This window comes from Lissotriton vulgaris, chromosome 6 (genome assembly GCF_964263255.1).
Source record: "Lissotriton vulgaris chromosome 6, aLisVul1.2, whole genome shotgun sequence".
Classification (NCBI taxonomy): domain Eukaryota; kingdom Metazoa; phylum Chordata; class Amphibia; order Caudata; family Salamandridae; genus Lissotriton; species Lissotriton vulgaris.
Window position 1 is genome coordinate 8,442,430 of NC_141694.1, and position 20,570 is coordinate 8,462,999.

Genomic DNA, 20,570 nt, shown 5'->3' on the forward strand with positions numbered 1-20,570 from the left:
CACAGATGGAACAAGCTTGGGTCGCGATGGGATGGATGTTTGCAAAGCGTTATATTGCACAGAAATGGGGACAGGATACTAGTCTGCAAGTGTCGGACTGGGCAAAAGACATGGACTGTGCAATGATAGCTGAAAAAACGGTTTTCAAGGGATGGGATGCCCCGGGGAATGGGATCAAAAATGGGGGAAATGGAACAAATACCGAGGGGAAATCTGCATCTCCCCAACAGTGGAAATGCGGCGTGAGAGGCAAGAGCTAATGGCCCGCCTTATGACTGACACTGGGCCCCATCCACTAGCAATGTGACACATAGATAACTGCGTGGCCCCAACATAGCACTAGGGTGTGAATGGATTTGGTTCATATATGTGCAATGAGTATACTCTGGGACCTCCCGCAGGTAGCCAACGTATGTAATACTCTATACGCTATATGTAATGAGATTATGCCAATGTCTTGTTCTCAACTGTGGACATGTCAATACGAATGTATGTAATTTGCATGGATGTTTTTTTCTGATTAATAAAACAGTTTAAAAAAAAAAAAAAGAAACAATGCAGGGATCCAGTTTACTATGGTTATAGTTGTGTGGATAAGTACATTTGGTCGAAAAAGTCACATCATAACAGAGTGAAAGAGTTGTGAACTGATCAAATATACTGAAGGCGCACTGATACAACCAAGTACTGTTTCACCTATTAATATTGAAAAACAATTGTTTAAGATGAACTCATTTTTCTAACATTGTTTTAAAAAACTAACTAAATAGCTGTCTCACCTGAACACTTTGTAGTTCCAAGTGTTATCTGCACACACTTTTTTACTTTATTTGTATGTTTTATTATATAGTATGTCAGGTAAGAGGTTCACATATGTACAGAACTAAATACAAGGAGTCCTGATAACATTTATGGCTGGGAATCAGCGGTGCCACAAACACACTCTGATCCCCTTGGTCCAATGCCTGCTTTCGGGGGCTCCTTCTGGGGGTTGATAAACACTACCAGCAGCCTCAAGAGAGGTTTTAACTCTTTGCCCAAACAAGACTACACACAAATGGCACTGTCAATCGAATGTCCCAAATCCATCCACACCTGCATTCATCTGACAACCCTGGGGCATCATTGGAAGGGGTCTGCGTCCATCATCTGGCCAAATAGTACCATGAACTCAGGCAAATGGACAAGACACCCACTTCCCTTTCCGGAGGGCAGCAGAGCCTGCCCTGGCACCTGGGCCACTTTTACTAGTTGTGTTGGGAATGTGGATTACAAGACAGCAAAGCAAGAAGTTCACAAGAATGAACAGTTTACACCAGAGGTGCTACTCCCACCACTGGTGCCGCAAGGAGTCCATGGCCGTCAGGCTGTTCCTTTCCACCCTGCACCAGGGGTCGCAGCATTCTCTCGGGTCTGCAGCGTTAGCTGCACCATGTCCTTCCACTGCTCGTCCGAGATCTGCATGGCCCACGGTGGGACCCCCAGAGATGGCAGCTGGATTCCTGCCATGGTCTTCTTAACCAGCTCCACGTGCGCTGCAATAGAAATAAAACTAAATTAGCAAAGAGTCCCCCAAACCTTGAATGGTGCTCTTGAGAGGCTGGCTGCCTATTTTAGCTAAACTGCACAGCTCTCCAACTGCTGCCCTACTTGGTTTACAAAGGTAGTGAACCTCATCAAGCGGAACTAGCTCAGAGAATTACAAGACTAGCTGTAACATTATAGGATATGAAGGCAGCCCTAACACAGGTAACTAGATTAGTACTGGTTATATTTCTATATTAGAGAAAACTGTGTAAGGCCACAGGCAGGTAGGACGCAGGGCGGCCAGAACCACCGTCCTCATTCACTGCTTCACACACAAGCCTTACCCTCTTCCACTCTCTCTCCCCATCCTGACAAGTGGAACACAGCACTTGGAACTTCCATAAAAATAGTGATATTTGATCTGTGGTCATCCTATGCCTTTAATCAGTTACGTTATTCTAGCTTCTTTGACTCATCTTTTTTGAAAGATTTTTAGGTCTCGCCTGGCGTTAGCAGCACGCATACACTGCTCTCGCCATGCGAGGGCTTCTTGGAATCGATACGGTTCCAGAAATCGTGTGTCTGCTCCACCAGCAATTGTCATTGGCGTGCGTCGGTTTTCGTCACTAATTATTCTGAACATGCTTTGTTGATTGCACTGGAGGGTTTTTAGTCCCTTCTGGTTGCCACCCTCTCCGCATTAAGCCATGCCCATCAGGATTGGATCATGTACTGGCGGCATGATACTGTCTCCTTTCTTTACCCGTGTGAGGACTCTAACCCCCCGCCCCCCCCCCCCATTAACCCCTTCACCGCGGCGCGAGGGGGTGAGCGCGGTGCTTCCGTGCTCATGACGGAACCACGCCGTCATGAGTCACGGGCGGCTTGTGCTCATCACGGCGTGGTTCCGTTATGACCACGCCTGCTCACTAATTCGCCCGCACAGGCGGGGAACTAGTCCCTCGTGGGCGGAGCGGCAGCAGCATGACGGAACCACGCAGTCATGAGCACACGCCACCCGTGGCTCTTGGCGGCGTGGTTCAGTCATGCGCATGCAAGGGGTTAAAGGCTTTGGCAAAAGCAGTGCATGTTTATTTTTGCACCGCGCTCCATGCTGTGTGTTTTGCAATCGCGTTCAAATTAAGCTTTCGTGGATGAGGTCTTAGAATAAAAGGTAAGCTTTAGTGGATTATGCTTTTCTGATTGGACTATTTATGGCTTTTTTGGTGATATCGGTTATGCTATTTAGGTGCGGTCTCTTGCATGTGGGATGCTTTTTGTTTATTCCACGCTACTTGTTGATATATCTTGCTTGTGGGATGCTTTTACTTCATTTTATACTGCTTTGTTACTGTACGCTTGAGGTTTTCCTTATCTAAAGAATGTGTGAATGTACACATGCCGCTGCTGACGACACGCCGCTGCTGACGACACACCACTGCTGACGACACACCACTGCTGCAGACGACACACCACTGCTGTGCGCCCCAGTGATGAAGGCAGAATTGAATGCAGCCAAATTTGGAAGAAGTGGGCATGCACAGCACAGACCCGCGTCATCTGAAGGAGTCAGGGCAAGGAGGAGGGTGCAAACAGCTCTCAGCACAGCTACGATAGGAGGAACATTAGACAGGTGCATGAAAGACAAAGACGAAATCCATTTGATCCGAAAGCGGAGTCACGTGGGCGGGGGATAAGAAGGTGGGTGTAACTAAAAGAAGTGGAGTAGGAGGAGGCAAGAGCTCTGATGTAAAGAAACAACTAGCTCCGTAGAGCAGATGGACGACAAGGGGTGCTACCGGGTGGACAAGGCTTTACAGAGCAGATTAAGGCTTCTCGGCCCTCACTAGAGATAGTCGCAGGTGCAGGTAGAAGGGATATTTGGCAAGGATTGTAGGAGAGAGGACATGAACCGAACAAGCATTGAAAATGCAATAGGTCTCGCCTTTGATTAAGTTAAAGCCATTTGCTTTGCTAATGGTATTGTACAGCAAAGCAAATGTCTTATTGCATTTTTAATGCTTTTTTTTTGTCGGTTTAAGGCAGGACATTGGGCTAACTCAGTAACACTACAGGCTACACCATGAACATGACCTACACATGTGCACAGACGCTTGTGCCAACTCAGTAACACTACAGGCTACACCATGAACATGACCTACATCTGTGCACAGAGGCGTGTGCCAACTCAGTAACACAATGGACTGCAGCATGACCCCGTTCTACACCTCTGCACAGACACTCATGCCAACTCGGTAACACAACATGCAACACCATGACCCTATTCCACACCTGTGCACAGTAGACTGTGCTAACTCAGTAAGCCTACGGGCACACCATAAACCTGTTTGGTGCACGGTGCTTGTCCTAACTCGGAACACAACGTGACCCCGATCTACACCGGTCCACAGGCACTCATGCTAACTCAGTATGCTGCGGGCTACACCATGACCCTGTTCTAGACCTGTGCACAGGTGAATGATTCAGTAACCTTACAGGCTACACCATGACCCGTTCTAAACCGGTGTATAGGTGCTTGTGCTAACAGTGCTTTTGCTAACAGTGCTTGATGCACACTGTCCTTGGGTTGGTACTATCCATTACTGACGCTGTGCGCTGTACTCGCGTCTTTAGTATCCATTACTGACACTGTGCTGGCTGTGCGCTGTCCTCGCGTCTTTAGTATCCATCACTAACACTGTGTTGGCTGCGCACTGTCCTGGGGTCTGCAGCATCCATTAATGACACTGTGTGGGACGCGCGCTATATTCGCATATGTAGTATCTATTACTGACACTGTGCTTGTATCGCGATGTCCTCTGGTCATAGTATCCACTACTCACACAGTGCCGGCTGCGCACTATCCTCGCGTTTGTATTATCAATTGCTGACACTGTGCTGGCTGTGCACTGTCCAAGTGTCTGTCCTAACGAATACGGACATAGTGTTGGCTTTTTGCTGTCCACGTGTCTGTCCTATCGAATACAGACAGTGTGCTGGCTGCACGCTGTCCATGCATCTGTAGGGTCCATTACTGACACTGTGCTGGTTGCGCGCTGTCCACGCGTCTGTAGGATCCATTATTGACAATGTGCTGGCTGTGAACGTGTCTGTACTATCGATTACTGACAGAGTGCTGGCTGCACGCTGTCCACGTGTCTGTATTCATTACAACTGAGAATCCTACTGCAGTGAAGCCCTTCTACGGTCTTATACTGGTGATACAGTTCAAACATTAACCCGTCACGCTTTGCCCACCTGCTGGAGTTGTGACACTCCAAGTACCTACCTATCATCTCCTTACCCCCTTGCCAAATCTCAGGCGTGTAGTCAATCTGATCGCTGGTGACCCAAAGAACTCTTCTTACATTCAGCTTTTTGGTCTTTTAAAGATCAAATAATTCCTTCTGGAGTGTGGCTCCGGGGTGGAGGCAGCCCGGGGCGGAGGCCAGCCCCAGTCCCACCAGACAGGAGATGAGCCTAAGCTAGAGAAGTCTCTTAGGGCATCAGCAGTGGTTCCAACAGTTACTCAGATAAATAACTTACTTTGACATTCTCTCATGAAATGAGCCATCCCTGCAGACACTCCTCCACAGGTCTCCTCAAGCACTGGCACTCAATCCATGCCTAGCATGTCCACAGTCACCACACATTTTACACCCCTGTAGTTACACAGAACATGGGCCTGGTCTCCAAATACACTCATTAATTCTTGTAGGTGAAAGGTCTCTCAAAGGGGAGCAGAGTGGGGTGGTGCTCTGAAATACACCCACATGACCCATGTAGTGGTGCTGCAAGGGAACATTTACATGGAATAGGTGCAGCTTAAAGTAGGGATGGAGGAGGATTTACAGCACACGGTAGCAGGAAAGATGCGCAGAACACCAGAGCATGAAGAGCAAAGGATGCGCAGAACACCTGAGCAGGAAGGAGCTGGACCCATGAGTCACTACAGGAGAGATTTGAAAAAAGAAGGCCAGGAGGCTGTAAATGTGTCCAGACTCTTCCAAGGGTCTGGGGACACGTGGAGCGAGAGGTGGCTGCACAGACATGAAGTGCCCCAGCCTGCAGAGTGCATGGGGTCAGGCAGCACTGCCGGCGGAGGGTTACCTGCATCCATGGGAATGGAGGTCGGACTATCGGTGGCGGAGGCTTCCACTGTGTCCTCGTCATCACTGTCAACAGGAGGGTCCGGGAGGTGCAGCCTCATCTCCTGTAGAAACAGAAGCACCATTGTCAGACACAGTATACACACACACACACACACACACAGAGGCTCTTGGTCAGCAGGCCTCATCCACTGGGCTGCAGGTCACACTCTGCTTCTGCCCACCACAGCCCGGGGCGACAAGCAAGGCCACTACGGATCTCTTGACTTGGATCACACAAAGCTGGAGGGCCTTGTTCACATCCACTTAAACACAGATCCCTTCTCTTCAGTGACAAAGCCTTTCTAGGTGTGCCGTTTACATTGTATTCTGTAGGTTATCTTTAAAAAGAAAACTCTGAAATGTGTCAGCACGTGCGGTGTTTTCTTTTAAGGTTGCTATTTTAAAATATTTATGTGAAATTGTATTTGCCTGAAATCTGAGCACCTGCTTGGGTGATGATTTCTACTTGTCAACATCACAAAAACATAACCATAAAGCGAATCCATGAACTGAAATGTTTGTTTTGCTTAAAAAAATATCCCTAGTTAAAGAGACAAATCAGTGACTTTTTTAACTTAGCATTTATATTGCAAGCATCTGCCCCAGCATAGCAAAGATAGACACACTGGTACACCTTGGGCAGAAACAATGCAAGCTTCCCTCTTTCAGAACACATGTGTAGCTAGGGCAACGCAAGCTTTCCCCCATCAAAGGACATATACAAACGAGGCAACACCAGTGCAAGCTCGGCTTACTCAGCTAACTCTCGCGAGTGGAGCGAGCTGTGTCATGGTGGTTCATGTGTAAGCTTTTATGCAGATTTAGATTTTAAAGCATTTTTTGTCTGCGCTCTGCGCTGCTGCGTATTGCAGGATTGGCCTTTTCTCACCAGTTTCTGCAGTCTTTACCGCTATCTTGCTGCTGGTCGGGACAGTTGGGGGCTTCGGGACTCTTGCCACGGGACATGAGTGTTCTTTCTCCTTCCCTCAGTCCAGATGTTGGCTGAGCGCCATTTTGGAGGCTGGCAGGCTAGTTGTTCGGATCTGCCTATCTAAGATCCAATTAATGAGAGCTGCGACGCAGAAGCACACAGTGGGCACGCCAAAGGCAAGCCTGTCTACAGGCGTCCGGCCGGGACCAGAACCACTACTAGTTGTAACATCCATTAACATCTCTACTACTCACCTGGTTCTCTCCACTGCCTAGCCTTAAGATTTCGGAAGCGTGTTCACACAAAAGGACAGCAGACTCTTCCACTCAGATGTCCTCACTGTAATGTTAACTTTGAACACAAGATCGTCCAAAGCAAAGAGGATGAGGAATAGCGATACTATACAAACTATCTTTGAAATGTTGCATCAAGGTGACCAATCTTGAGAACTGAGAGGCCTTATTTTTTTACCCTCTCTGCAGCGGAGATCATATGATAGCAGGTTTTTAGGCCTCGCCTTTACCATTCCGCAGGAATGGGAAATGGGGAGAATTCAAGTCGGCAAAATCCTCTTCAAACCAAGGGCTTTCAGCCCCGCGGTTTTCATGCGGTTCACGTGAATCACATGAGCAAACATGCACTCGCATTCACGGCCAGGGCTTCTCCTCCCCTAGCAGCACTCCTCCCACACCAGCAACTCCCCCCTCCCACACCAGCACCTCCCCTCTCTCTCCCCACAAACACAGCCTTGCCGTAGCAGCACTCCTCCCACACCAGCACCTCCCCCCTCCCACACCAGCACCTCCCCTCTCTCTCCCCGCAAACACAGCCTTGCCCTAGCAGCACTCCTCCCACACCAGCACCTCCCCCCTCCCACACCAGCACCTCCCCTCTCTCTCCCCGCAAACACAGCAGACATCTGTCCGGCGCGAATCCTCCAACAAATCTACTCCTCCTGTCCTGAACCTCCCATCACCTTCCTCAACAGCTCCCTTGCACAGGGAGTAGTGACCCCTATGCTCAAATCAGCCACCATAGTGCCCATTCTTAAAAAGCCTGGCGCTGACCCATCCATCTCAGCCAACTACCGCCCCATTTCCCTGCTGCCCTACCTGGGCAAGGTGCTGGAGCGCTATGTCACCGCGGTATTCAGCACCCACGTAGAGGTTAATGGGGGACTGGCTTCCCGCCAGGCTGGCTTTCGACCTAGGCACTCGACTGAATCAGTCGTGGTATCAGTCCTGGACAACCTCAGGAAGGGTATGGATCACAACAAACACCAGGCGCTGGTACTCCTCGATCTCTCCGCCGCATTTGACACGGTAGACCATACCATCTTACTGTCCCGTGTCAAGGCGGCTGGAATTGAGGGATCAGCCCTGGTGTGGCTTTCCTCCTTCCTGAGGGACCGCACTCAGGAGGTCCGCCTAGGAGACTTCACAACCACCCCACTCCCCGTCACGTGTGGTGTCCCCCAGGGTTCTTCCTTGTCTCCCCTACTATTCAATCTCTATATCTTCCCCCTCATCTTCGCTCTTCAGCAGCTGGAGGTCACCGTTTATAATTACGCGGATGACCTCCAGCTCATCTTTGACCTATCCTCCTCTCCCCTCTCTGTCTCCAGCTTTCAGCACACCATGACATTCATCAGGGACTGGATGAACCACAACCATCTCAAATTGAACCCGGACAAAACCGAGTTGGTTCTTACCGGTGGTTCTTCCAGTCCCTGGAACTCTCTCTTCTGGCCCCCTACCCTTGGTCCCGCCCCCACTCCTTCTACCACGGTCAAAACACTGGGGGGTTAAAATGAATAATCAACTCACCCTTCACTCCCAAATCAGCTCTGTGGTTTCCTCCTGCTTCCTCACCCTCCGAACTATCCGCACTGTCGCTCGTTTCTTCTCCCCCCAGGCACTCAAAATGATCATGGCTGCTCTAGTTATATCACGGCTGGATTATGCCAACGCTCTTTACAATTGCATACCAGCATACAGTCTCAGGAGGCTGCAGTTGGTCCAAAACCAAGCTGCCCGGCTGGTTTTTGGACTCCCACGCTATCACCATTCCACACCCCTCCTCAGGGAGCTTCATTGGCTCCCTGTTAAAGAACGTTCTCTGTTTAAAACCGCCTGCATGGTTTTCCAGGCCCGACAAGGCACCGCCCCGCCTTCATTTCCTCACTAATAAAAGAATATGCTCCCCCTAGAGATCTTTGTTACTCCACCAAATCCCTCCTTCAAATCCCACGCTTCAGACGCAAAAAGTGGGGTGGGTCCAACTTCTCCACCTTGGCCCCCACTTTCTGGAATTCCCTCCCAGACCACCTTCGTGCGGCTACCGATTATGTATCCTTCCGCAAGGAACTAAAAAAGTTTCTTTTTAAACAGGCTTTCCCTGCGTAAACCCCCTCCCCGGCTCTACTACCGGATCTTATTTTTGTCTCCGTAGCCAATACCCTCCACTAGCGCCAAGAAACCGTTCGGTGCACGCTGCGCTTTATAAATGTTTTAAATTAGAAATTGTTTTCATTCTGTGCTATTACAACAATGCAATATGACATTACCTTCGCCCTACACAAAAGCAAAATTCTTACTTGCGATATTTTTTAATAAATGATTGCACACCATTGTACTCCGCCTCCCATTCACATGTAGTCCAACATAACAACGTTCAGAAAGAAACTCTTTAAACCAAACATCTGAGAACCTCCTCAAAAACAAAAGATAAAGGGACACAGTCACAGCTGCACGTTCTGGCAGACTAGCTTTTGCACGGATACAATTCGAGGTTCAATTGTAGTGTAGTTCCTAGTTTCCCACTAGGCCCTGCGCATTTGAATAACATAAACAGTAGTATCGACGTGGAACTGCGGATATTCCAGGCCTCCACTGACTATGCTAAACTTAATTGGGTTGTGTTACCAACTAGCTCAGAGGTCACTGGAAACTTTCTTCTCTGCATAGGAAGTGATCAGCTTCCTTGGCACAGACAAGAAGGGATTCAGTTTTCCAACAACCGTGCAACATGACAACTTTGCTCCTCAGATCAAGAGTCGATCTCTAGGGTCGTGTGAAACAATAGACATAGATTTCACTCAGTCAGTCCAGTGCAGTTTACTTTCACGGTATGTAGAGAATAGAGAGACGGGCGTTTGTCAATAAAGGGTTAACATTTATTGAACAGTCTTTCTTCTCGTACAAGAGAAATGTATTGCCACAATTGCAATAACTGTTATTATAAAAAGTACGTACAGTAAGATAAGTATTGCGAAATAGAACTGTAAAAGCATTGATATGGTTTCTTAGCCATACAATGGTTAAAAGTAATAAAACATATATACAGTCATATATACATTAGGCTAACATACTCAACTGGTGCTTCTAACTAAGCCTACCCCAGTGTGCCTGACCTAAGCCTAACACGTGAAAAGGGGAGTAAGTAAGTAGCTTAAGTTAAGTTGGTTTTGCCAAGGTTTGTTTCAAGAATTCTCGTCTAAGGGTTTAGTCAACACCATACCTCTGAATAGAATGATGGAGGATTGGTATCTCCTTCAGGGGTCTCTCTCGATATCCCAGTCACCAGCGAGGGTAAACCGGAAGCGCCGGGACTGGATTTCTCTGCACGAGAAAGGCAGCGGCTTCTCTTCAGCGCGTCGAGGAAGGAGGCGGGGGACAGCGTCCGCGGGCAGCTGGGCTGGATGTCTTCGCAGAGGACGGCTGTTTCAGCTCCTTAAGCGTACTGCACCATAGTTCGCGCTGTAGCAGCGATAATGGTAATCAGCAGCTTCACCACCACAGGATAGCAGGCTGCAGCGACAGAGTGCTAGTTTTTACCAACACGGGGTCTTGCAGGCAGCTGGCATCAGCAACAGGTTCTCGCTCATTGCTTAAGGCAACGTTGGTAATATTTATACCTGACAGGTGCCGGGTTTGACGCAAGTTTGCTGGACATAAGACGTCAATTAAAGATGTCACTAGGAAGTGATAGTTATCAGTTGCTCATTAGAGTTCCATTACTAATCAAAACATAGCAAGCGGGGATTTCCAGGTTTGCTAAGTTTTTATCTTGTTGAAGAACTCGGAGTGTTATCTAGGAATATCAGATAGTGACTGCTGCTCTGTCATTGCACTAATTGGTCGCAAAGGAAGTAGCAGAGAGTCATGCTGGAATGTGGCTCTGTTCGTGTGAGGCCAGAGATGACTTTTCAGAAAATCGCACTCGAACGGTTATGCCAATATAGGGAATAAATGGATTTATAGCCGAATAGGGGCATAAGGTCACAGTATCGATCAGGAACCTAGATTAACACGCAACACAATGTTCAAGGTTAAAAGGCCTGTTGTGCGCTGACCTCATCCCGTTCCCATTCCGGCTCCCCAGGGGTGATTCATGTGGCCTTCTTTTATGAAACATTATAGCGCTGCTGTCTCGGTGGCTTTCAAGTTCAGTCTCCCGCGCGGACAGCGCCGCCCCTCCCCCCCTCACCAAGGGCACAATGAACCAGAAGGGCAAGCTCGGAAAGAGGACTGCCTCGCAAACGGGCTAGCAATGCAGCCCTTGTTAGTTTTATATTTATTTTTATTTTTTTTAATATATTTTGTGGTGTTTTACAGCAAAACAGTAGTTGTTAGTTGTATCTACTTATTATTAGGCATTAAAAGTTACAGTGTACAACGATGAAGTGACTAATAGGATATGCATCACATTCACTCACCCAAGCAACACCACTCACACGCAACACAACTCACCCACGCAACCCCACTCATCCACGCAACGCCACTCACCCACGCAACGCCACTCACCCACGCAACGCCACTCACCCACGCAACGCCACTCACCCACGCCACGCCACTCACACACGCAAATCCATTCACACCCACGCAGCGCCACTTTTACCCACACAGCACCACTTTCAGACACACAACGCCACCCACGCAAGCCCACTCTCACACACGCAACGCCACTCTCACCCATGCAATGCCACTCACCCACGCAACACAGCTCACACACGCAACGCAACTCACACACGCAACGCCACTCACACACGCAACGCAACTCACACACGCAACGCAACTCACACACACGCAGTGCCACTTTCACCCACACTGTGCAGTGCACAATAGGTCTCGCAGTAGGAAAGTTGGAGCTATTGGTTTTGTAAATGACAAAGCCCTTTATGTTTTTAAAATGAAAACAAAAATAAAAGGCATTGTTATTTGCAATTGTAATAGCTCCAACTTTCCTACTGCGAGACCTATTGGCAATGCCAGTGCTTGTTTAATTTATCCTCCAACAGGTTTTTTCATTTATCCTCCACCAGGTTCTGTATCACAATTTATATCTAGCCTTGAAGAGAATATGGTTCAGCCAGCATTACACTATAACAATTTGTTGATCTTAACTTGCACTTTGATAATTCCAATTTAGATGCACAATCTCTATGTGAGGAACTTGCGTCCCTGAACCTGTCGCAAAAAGTGAGTTCTTCTACTCATCAATTGGGACATATTTCAGACCCGATATTCGCTAACTTTGCTGGAATGGAGGTGGAAGTGCTGTTAACAGTTCCCTGGTCAGACCTCTGGCTGGTGGCCTTTTCTGTGCTTTTTCATAGGCTTGTTCCTACCAAGGTAGCAGGCAATTAATCCGAGGAAGTGGACTAGATTTAATTCTGAAGTCTTCTCTCAGACTCTTTCGAACACTAGCGCTATACTACAGGAGAGGGATGTTGAAAACTGGATATCAGAAGCACGTGAGGAGATAGCACCCTAGACTACTCAAAGGAAGAGGATATCGGAGCCCTGGTTTAACGACACCTTAATCATGGCTATAAAAAAAATGCAAACACTTAGAACGTTGGTGGAGGAAGGAATACTGTTTTATTAGTAGAGCTAACTATAAAAATAAGCTTGAACAACATCATGTGCTAATTAGGAAACGTGTTGTGACTTTTATACTGAAATACTTTACTCAAGTCGCCTGTTGAAGTTTTTGAAACGTTTTGAACATTTGTTTCCACCAAAACCCCCTGTGATGCCAGTGAGATGCAAAATGATTCCTCCCATTGTGATTGAGCACCCGCTGTGAGCTGTTCTAGAGCCGTCCCATGAGACTTCGGACCTTAAAGAGAGGTATTTTTATCACCAGAACAACGACTAGATGCGCAAGTGAACTTCATACAAAGACAGCTTACAAAAATGGCGCCCATCTAAGAGCTCTAACTACATATGTTCTAAGCTTAATACTTAACGCGGGCTCTGATAAGTCAGTTGATGTATTACGTTTTTTAGTCACCCTTGGGTCTATCACCCTGGTTATCGATCATGTTACCGAGCTGCTTAATTGTATCACTCCCTTGCACCGTGTGATCACCATTTTCACGGAGCAACATTATTGTTGACTGCAGACCTTATACACAGCCAACCCGTGGATCTGCTGTTTTTATCATTTATAATATTGTTTATATAGTGCAACTCTATGCAAATCAGGTCTCCTGAAAGTGTTATGTCCAAATTGGAGTCAGTACAATTGTTGAATTTATCAATTTCGTTCATACTTCATGACACCTAAAAGGACTTTTCTTGTCTGTAAGAAGGCGGCGAAGCAGCAGCACTATGACTTAATGTGGCAGAATGAGGCACGCAGTGGTAGGCTTAGTTTAGACAAATTACAGGGGATGTGCTTAGAATGGACTGTTTGGCCATTACACCGTTTTCAAGTATTCCAGTCACAAAGGTGGAACCATCTAGTACATCTGCAGATGTTCAACAAAAACCTGGTTTCTGGTGGGGAGTTACAATATGAAAACCGCCTCCAGTGATGAACTCTTATCAAGGTCTTGAAAAGACTACAAGATGCAGCTAAAATGTAAAACATTTGAGTGGTTCGGTTAGAGAAGAAGGTGACCTCACTGCCATCTGAGATCTGTGTGGACAGGAGGCTTGAATGAAACACTGAATGGACTTCTTTTTATAAATTCTAATTTATAACCCAAAACATAATTAAAATCAGGATAGGAACAGATCAGTTTAGTTAAATGGTGATTAAAAGACCAGCAATTAGATCGAAGATATTAAGATTAAGCACAGGCCTTGATCCATAGGGGCTTGTCCTGGGTGGAAGAGTGTAAATCAGGGGCCCTGTATTTTGGAGGCAGTTAAGTACAATTCAGGCCACATTCTACCTACATGACCTCTGTAACTGAAAATTTAAAGTCAAACTTTATGCCAAGAGCTCACCAAGAATGGGATTATTAATAGGGCGGATGTCTTTACAGGTCTCCCAAGGATGAAAAGGATACTGCTTGGGGACTACTGTGTACTTGTATAAAGCTTGTGCAATATTGAAATGTTAACAGGGCGTCTATAACAGTAACTTGTAATTTTGAATGGCCTTTTGCGTTAATTACGCGTGTTTCAATGGGTGTTGAATGTTTGAAGGTCATTCTGCCTAACCGAGTTTGCACTCTCAGCTGCCACAGTGTACCCCACAGTGGCTGCATTCATTTCATGAGTGGCACCCGACACGCCTCTGTAAGGGCACCAATGCATGGCGGTGCCGTCACACCTGCATACCTGTAGTCGCTCGTGAATGTTGCTCGCCGCCTCCTCCTGAGGTCCCAGTCCCTCGTCCGTCTGCTCCAGGTGGCTGTAATCCCCCTCTCCTTCCTGGCCCGGATGGCTGTGATGCCCAAACGCACCAGACTCAGGGTCCTGATTTAAAGGCTGGTAGAAGTAACCACCTTCGTTCACATTATCCTCCTCTTCCTCGTTCTGCTGCTCCTCTTCCTCCTCCTCGGGGTCGTCTCCGCTCCAGTCACCCATGTTGTCCTGGAGACCCTCGGGTGGACGCTGCTCCCCTAGGTCCTCGTTTGAGTTTGGGAAGATGCGTTCAGGGCCCATGTTCTCCCCCCTCGGAACCACAACTTCCATGCACAGGATGCAGGAGGCTGAAGGAAGAGAGGAAGGAGAGAGATTCATTGGTTTGTAAGTGGCCAGAGGTGAACTGACAGGAGATCAAAACAGGTTTAAGATAGGGATGTTGCATGAAGCGAGCTGAGAAAGGAGTGGTCAATCAGACCTGTTGTAAGGAGATGCCACATGACGCATTGGTTTATCTTATAAAGCGCACACACACATAGCTGAAGCCTTCATGGCGATGTCTGACAACGCAAGAACAGGCTAACCTGACAACAGCCAGGTCTGCAGCACCTCCCCCCAGTAAGACACCCCAAACGCCAACTGTACAATCGCTCCCTGTTCCCCTCCTTCTGTGTTCGAGGCACAGAGCTTGATGGGGTGAGGGATGAGTGACCGGCTCTCAAAACGAGTGTAAGCAACTCTGGACATGGTCGGTCTAGTTGTGTTCATTTTAAATCTATGTCTAATCCTGGAGAACCATTTTATCACGCCTACCAAGAACTGGTTCATACCCTAAAATAAGTGGGATTCAACCAGACTTTGGTCCCCGTTGCAAAGCCCTAAAATGTCACAACAGCTCAAATTGTCTCTGCGTTCACACACCTTGTCAAGCTAGAAAAACCAACACAAACGTACTCAGTCTTCTAGAGAAACTGAAACTCTCTCTGCTACCCGAAGATGTGAGGACGAGCATACAGGCCATGGCCATCTCACACCCAGACAAGGACAGTGCCCAGCTCGGGGGATGGCCAAAAATGCTCCAGATACAACCATCTTACCTTCAGCTGCGCGGCCTGTCAGAGGGCCAAACAAACTGGACGACATCACTCCTATCCTGGGAGACCTCCTGTAGAAAGCTAAAGTGTCTCATTCAAAGCCATTCACTTAGGACGATTCATCTACTAAAGAGCTAATATTCAAAGAGGGATGGACCAGTGTTTAAGACAGTGGCTTATTTATTTTATGCGTTTTTCTATAGCGCGGACTTTACCTGAAGGTGCAGAGCGCTTCACAAAAGGAACAGAACTGATGCAAGACAAGATTACAAGTGAACAAATTACAAAAGCAAACGTTAAGTTACATGAGGCAAAAATTGACAATTGTGAGTAAACAAAATACAAGAGGTACCAAACGTTGCATTACAGGAGGAAAAAGTGACATGTGCAGGTTACAAAAGCGAACAAAGTACAAGTAGAGGTATAATACTGCAATATATGGAGGACACTCCAGCACAAGAACAAACGTTACGTGGGCAATGGTGGCACTTGTGCAAGTATCGAAAGCAAACAAAATGAAGGAGGTAGCAAACAGTGCATTACAGGAGGAAAAAGTAACATGTGCAGGTTACAAAACAGAGCAAAGTACAAGTAGAGGTATAATACTGCAATAAATGGAGGACACTCAAACACAAGAACAAACGTTACGTGGGCAATGGTGGCACTTGTGCAAGTATCTAAAGCAAACAAAATGAAGGATGTAGCAAACAGTGTGTTACAAGACAACAGTGACGGGTGCATGTTACAAACGAGAACCAAACACAGGTAGAAGGATAATACTGCAATGAATGGCAGAACACACTGGGAGGCCCTTCCATAGTCATGGAGAGAAGGATTCTCTATATGGAGGGTCTTCCTTCAGATGATAAGAGAGGGTGTGAATTACATTTGGCATTTACAATTACAGCTGGGGCCAGCAGCACTCATTGTTTGGGCCTGGGATGGATTTGAAAGCATCAAAGTCTGAGCCAGAACAAGAGACGAAGGAAGAGAAACATGGGAGGGGGCAAAGAGGGACCGCAGGGATGGGAGAAACACAGCAGGAGTGAGACAGAGGGGTGGGGGTGGATGGGAGGGAGCAGAGGGTGGGAGGTGGATGGGTTCAGGCCCTCCAGACGCCCCACACTCCCACGGCCGCTCCACCCCACAAGGCCGGGACTTGTAGCGCTGGTCACCTCATTATAAGGCAGGACTACGAGTCCCAGAATGCAAACTGGAGGAGGCGTGGGCCTCGTGAGGCGTCACCTCCACCCCCGGGTGGACCCCCCGCTGCCGGCCCCGCCACCGGCCGCTGCCCCTACCTGCCCCGGCTCCGCCGCTCACTTCCGGGTCCTCCAATGACCCCGCCCAGCCTTTTCCGGTCACACGACACGGGCCAGACAAGGCCACCTCGCGAAGTGCGCATGCGCAACCCGGACCAATAGGGAGCGAGTACCGAGGAGGGACTACTCCCTACGTCCTTACTGAGCATGCGCAAAGAGGACGAATCAGGCGTCAGTATTAGAGAGGGGGGTCAGCATCCAATGGCGCATGCGCAGAGCTCATAGGTACTATAGAGGTCACCTGGTCGGGTCTGCACCTGGGGGCATACGTGCCAACATTTCAGAGCAGCAAAGTGGGAAAAGAAGAAAACAACATCGGGAGAATGGGGCCTTGAATCGGGTTACCGACGTGTATGGGCTTTGGAAGTGTGCTGCTGCTGCAGGGTCGGACATTTCAAACACAAATGCACGTTTTTAGGTCGAGCTGGAGAAAGTAATGCGAAGCATTGCATCCAGCAAAGTATCTAATGTCGCCCGCCTCCTGGGAATCTGAGACAGGGGTCGGGCACGCGCGGCGATTGGTGTCTGTGGACACGCATGTCCAGGCCGGCGCAGTGCACATCTCCTGCCTCACATTCCTGAAGTGCTCAAACACACACATACACCTCCCCCCCATCACTATCTGAGTTTCTCTAACGAGCATGCGCTGTTCTTGTTTGGTATTTCCCCAGGCTTGTTCTTTTTTGCTCTCTCCCTTCTAGGCTTGTTTTCACCCTCTCTCAGATCTGTCTGGTTTTCATTCTCTCCCCTCTGCCTCTTTCTTTTCCTGGTCGCTTGGATCTGTCTCTTGCCTCAGTTTTCCCCTTCTCATCCCCAAGGGCTTCTATCAATCAATCAATCATGACACTTGTATAGCGCGCTACTCATCCGGAAGGGTCTCAAGGCGCTGGGGGAGGGGTCAGGGGGGGGGGGGGGGGGGTACATTACTGCTCGAAGAGCCAGGTCTTGAGTTGCTTCCTGAAGGAGAGATGGTCCTGGGTCAGCCATAGGTGGATGGGGGGGGGGGGAGTTCCATGTCTTGGCTGCCAGGTAGGAGATGGATCTTCCACCGGCGGTGGCTCTGCTGATGCGTGGAAAGGCGGTGAGGGCGTGGCTGGTCGACCGTAGCTGGCGGGTGGGCGTGTAGAAGGTCAGGCGGTTGTTGAGGTACTTGGGGCCCAGGTCGTGGAGAGCCTTGTGTGCGTGGGTGAGGAGTCTGAACGTGATCCTCTTGCTGACGGGGAGCCAGTGCAGGTCTCTCAGGTGGTCGGAGATGTGGCTGTCGGGGGATGTGCAGGACGAGTCGTGCGGAGGCGTTCCGGATGCTTTGGAGTCTTTTCTGAAGTTTGGCTGTGGTTCCGGCGTAGAGGGTGTTTCCGTAGTCTAGTCGGCTGGTGACGAGCGCCTGGGTGACCGTCTTCCTGGTTTCGGTGGGGATCCATCGGAAGATCTTTTGGAGCATGCGCAGGATGTTGAAGCACAATGATGAGACGGCGTTGACTTGTCTGGTCATCGAGAGGGAGGAATCCAGGATGAAGCCCAGTTTACGTGCGTGGTCCGTTGGCTTGGGAGTGGTGCCCAGGGCAGGGGGCCACCAGGAGTCGTCCCAGGCAGAGGAAGATGATCCTAGGATGAGAACTTCCGTCTTGTCTGAGTTCATTTTCAGGCGGCTTTCTTCATCCACTCGGCGACGTCTTTCATCCCTTCGTGTAGACTGGCTCTGGCGGTGGCTGGGTCGTTGGTGAGGGAGAGGATCAGCTGTGTGTCGTCAGCGTAGGAGACCATGTTGAGGTTGTGTTTGCGTGCGATGGCTGCTCTGGGGCTCATGTAGACGTTGAAGAGGGTAGGGCTGAGTGATGATCCATGTGGTACGCCGCAGATGACTTCGTGGCCTTGGATCTGAACGGGGGGAGACGGACTCTCTGGGTTCTTCCGGCGAGGAACGAGATGATCCACTTCAATGCCTTCTCTTGGATTCCGATGTTGCTGAGGCGTTGCACTAGGGTACGGTGGCAGACAGTGTTGAACGCTGCGGAGAGGTCCAGGAGGAGGAGGGCCGCTGTTTCCCCGTTGTCGAGCAGGGATCTGATGTCGTCAGTGGCTGCGATGAGGGCGGTCTTGGTGCTGTGGTTGGCGCGGAAGCCGTATTGCGAGTGGTCGAGGATCCGTTCGTCTCGAGGAAGGCGGCAAGCTGTCTGTTGACGGTCTTCTCGTGACTTTGGCAGGAAAAGGGAGGAGCGAGATGGGGCGGAAGTTCTTGAGGTCGGTGGGGGTCAGCTGTTGGTTTCTTCAGGAGAGCGCTGAGCTTGGCGTGCTTCCAACTTTCCGGGAAGGTGGCGGTGTTGAAGGAGGCGTTGATGATGTCCCGGAGATGGGGTGCGATGATGGAGTCAGCCTTGTTGAAGATGTGGTGGGGGCAGGGGTCGGTTGGGGATCCGGAGTGGATGGTGTTCATCGTGCGGGTGGTGTCTTCAGTGCTGACCGGGGTCCAGGCGCATAGGGTGGTGGTGGGGGGCGTAGGTTTGGTGGTTGGGTGCGTGGTTGTTGCGCCGAAGCTATTGTGTATTGCGGTGAAAGAACGAGGCGAGAGAGTCGCAGAGGTCTTGCGAGGGAGTGATGTTGTTGTTCCCGGTGTTGGGGTTGGAGAGCTCTTTGACGATGCTGAAGAGTTCCTTGTTGTTGTGGGCGTTGTTGTCCAGTCGTTCTTTGAATACTGTCTTCTTGGTGGTGCGGATCAGCTGGTGGTGTTTGTGGGTGGCGTGCTTGAGGGCAGTCATGTTGTCTGTGGTTTGGTTGTTGCGCCAGGCTTTCTCGAGGTTGCGGCAGTTCTTCTTGGAGTTCTTAAGTTCGTCAGTGAACCAAGAGTCTTTCTTGCTGCTGTGTTTGCTGGGAGGGGTCTTCATTGGTGCAAGGTCGTCTGCGCAGTTGGTGATCCATTGTGTGAGGTTGCTGGCTGCTTCGTTGGGGTCCGTTGTGCTGGCGGGAGGGTTCTGGCTGAGGGAGGTGGTGAGCTGGTCGGTGGTGATCTTGTTCCAGTTCCTGCGAGGAGCCTGTTGCAGGTGGTGGTGGGTCGTGTTTTTTCTAAAGCTGAAGTGGACGCAGCTGTGGTCAGTCCAATGAAGTCCGGTGGAGTGGCTGAAGGAGATGTACTTGCTGGAGGAGAAGACTGGGTCAAGCGTGTGGCCGGCGTAGTGGGTGGGGGTGTTCACCAGTTGCTTGAGACCAAGGTTGGCGAGGTTGTCCAGCAGGGTGGTGGTGTTGCTGTCCTTGTTGTTCTCCAGGTAGAAGTTGAGGTCCCCTAGGAGGATGTAGTCAGCGGAGGGGAGGGCGTGCGGGCTGATGACGTCTGTGATGTCTTCACTGAATTGTGTGCGTGGTCCCGTGGGTCTGTAGATGAGGGTGCATCTGAGTGTGGTCTTGTGGTCGGTGTGTATCTGGAAGTGGAGGTGTTCGGCGGCAGTGAAGGTTTCGTCGGAGCTGGTCGTGATGCGGTCCCTCCGGGTCATCTTGTATCCGTCCGGGATGGCGATGGCGATGTCGGGCGCTGAGGAGGCGTTCATCCAGATTTCCGTGAGGAAGGCGACGTCTGGTGATGTTGTGTCGAGCAGGTTCCAGAGTTCGACGGCGTGTCTGTGGACGGAGCGGGTGTTGAGCAGGATGCACTTGAGGTGGTTGCTGCTGGTGCTCGGCTTGGTGGGTGCGGTGTAGGTCCGGAGGCAGGTGTATTTGCAGGCTTGGCAGGTAAAGGGTCCGTGGGTGCGCCTCGTGGTGGCTTGGTAGCAGGCGGGGGTTCGGCCGGCGTTGAGTGCGTTGAGGGTGGCGGCGTCGTAGGTCCGTCGTGTGGCCTGGCGTCGGCGGGGGCCAGAGGTCCTGGAGCTGGGCGCGATCCAGGCGTGGACGGGTGTAGACGGGCTTGCCTTTGGCGCGCCCGCTGCTCGTGCGTGCGGACTCTGCCATAAATG

The 20,570-nt window shown here is 49.7% G+C and overlaps 1 protein-coding gene across 2 annotated transcripts; it reads right to left on the reverse strand.

Moving 5' to 3' along the window:
• Positions 1–546: 546 nt before the first annotated feature.
• On the reverse strand, positions 547–16,733 carry MEA1 (male-enhanced antigen 1). 2 transcript variants are annotated; one of them, XM_086925826.1, is made up of 4 exons: positions 16,609–16,733; positions 14,187–14,560; positions 5,638–5,740; positions 547–1,535 (listed from the first exon to the last, which is right to left on the reverse strand). In XM_086925826.1, exons 2-4 carry the CDS (start codon positions 14,541–14,543, stop codon positions 1,363–1,365), a joined length of 633 nt encoding a protein of 210 aa, XP_086781952.1. In that variant the 5' UTR covers positions 14,544–14,560; positions 16,609–16,733; the 3' UTR covers positions 547–1,362. The 2 variants fall into 2 exon arrangements, with proteins under 2 accessions (XP_086781952.1, XP_086781953.1); XM_086925827.1 differs by having other exon boundaries at positions 16,483–16,621.
• Positions 16,734–20,570: the final 3,837 nt, after the last annotated feature.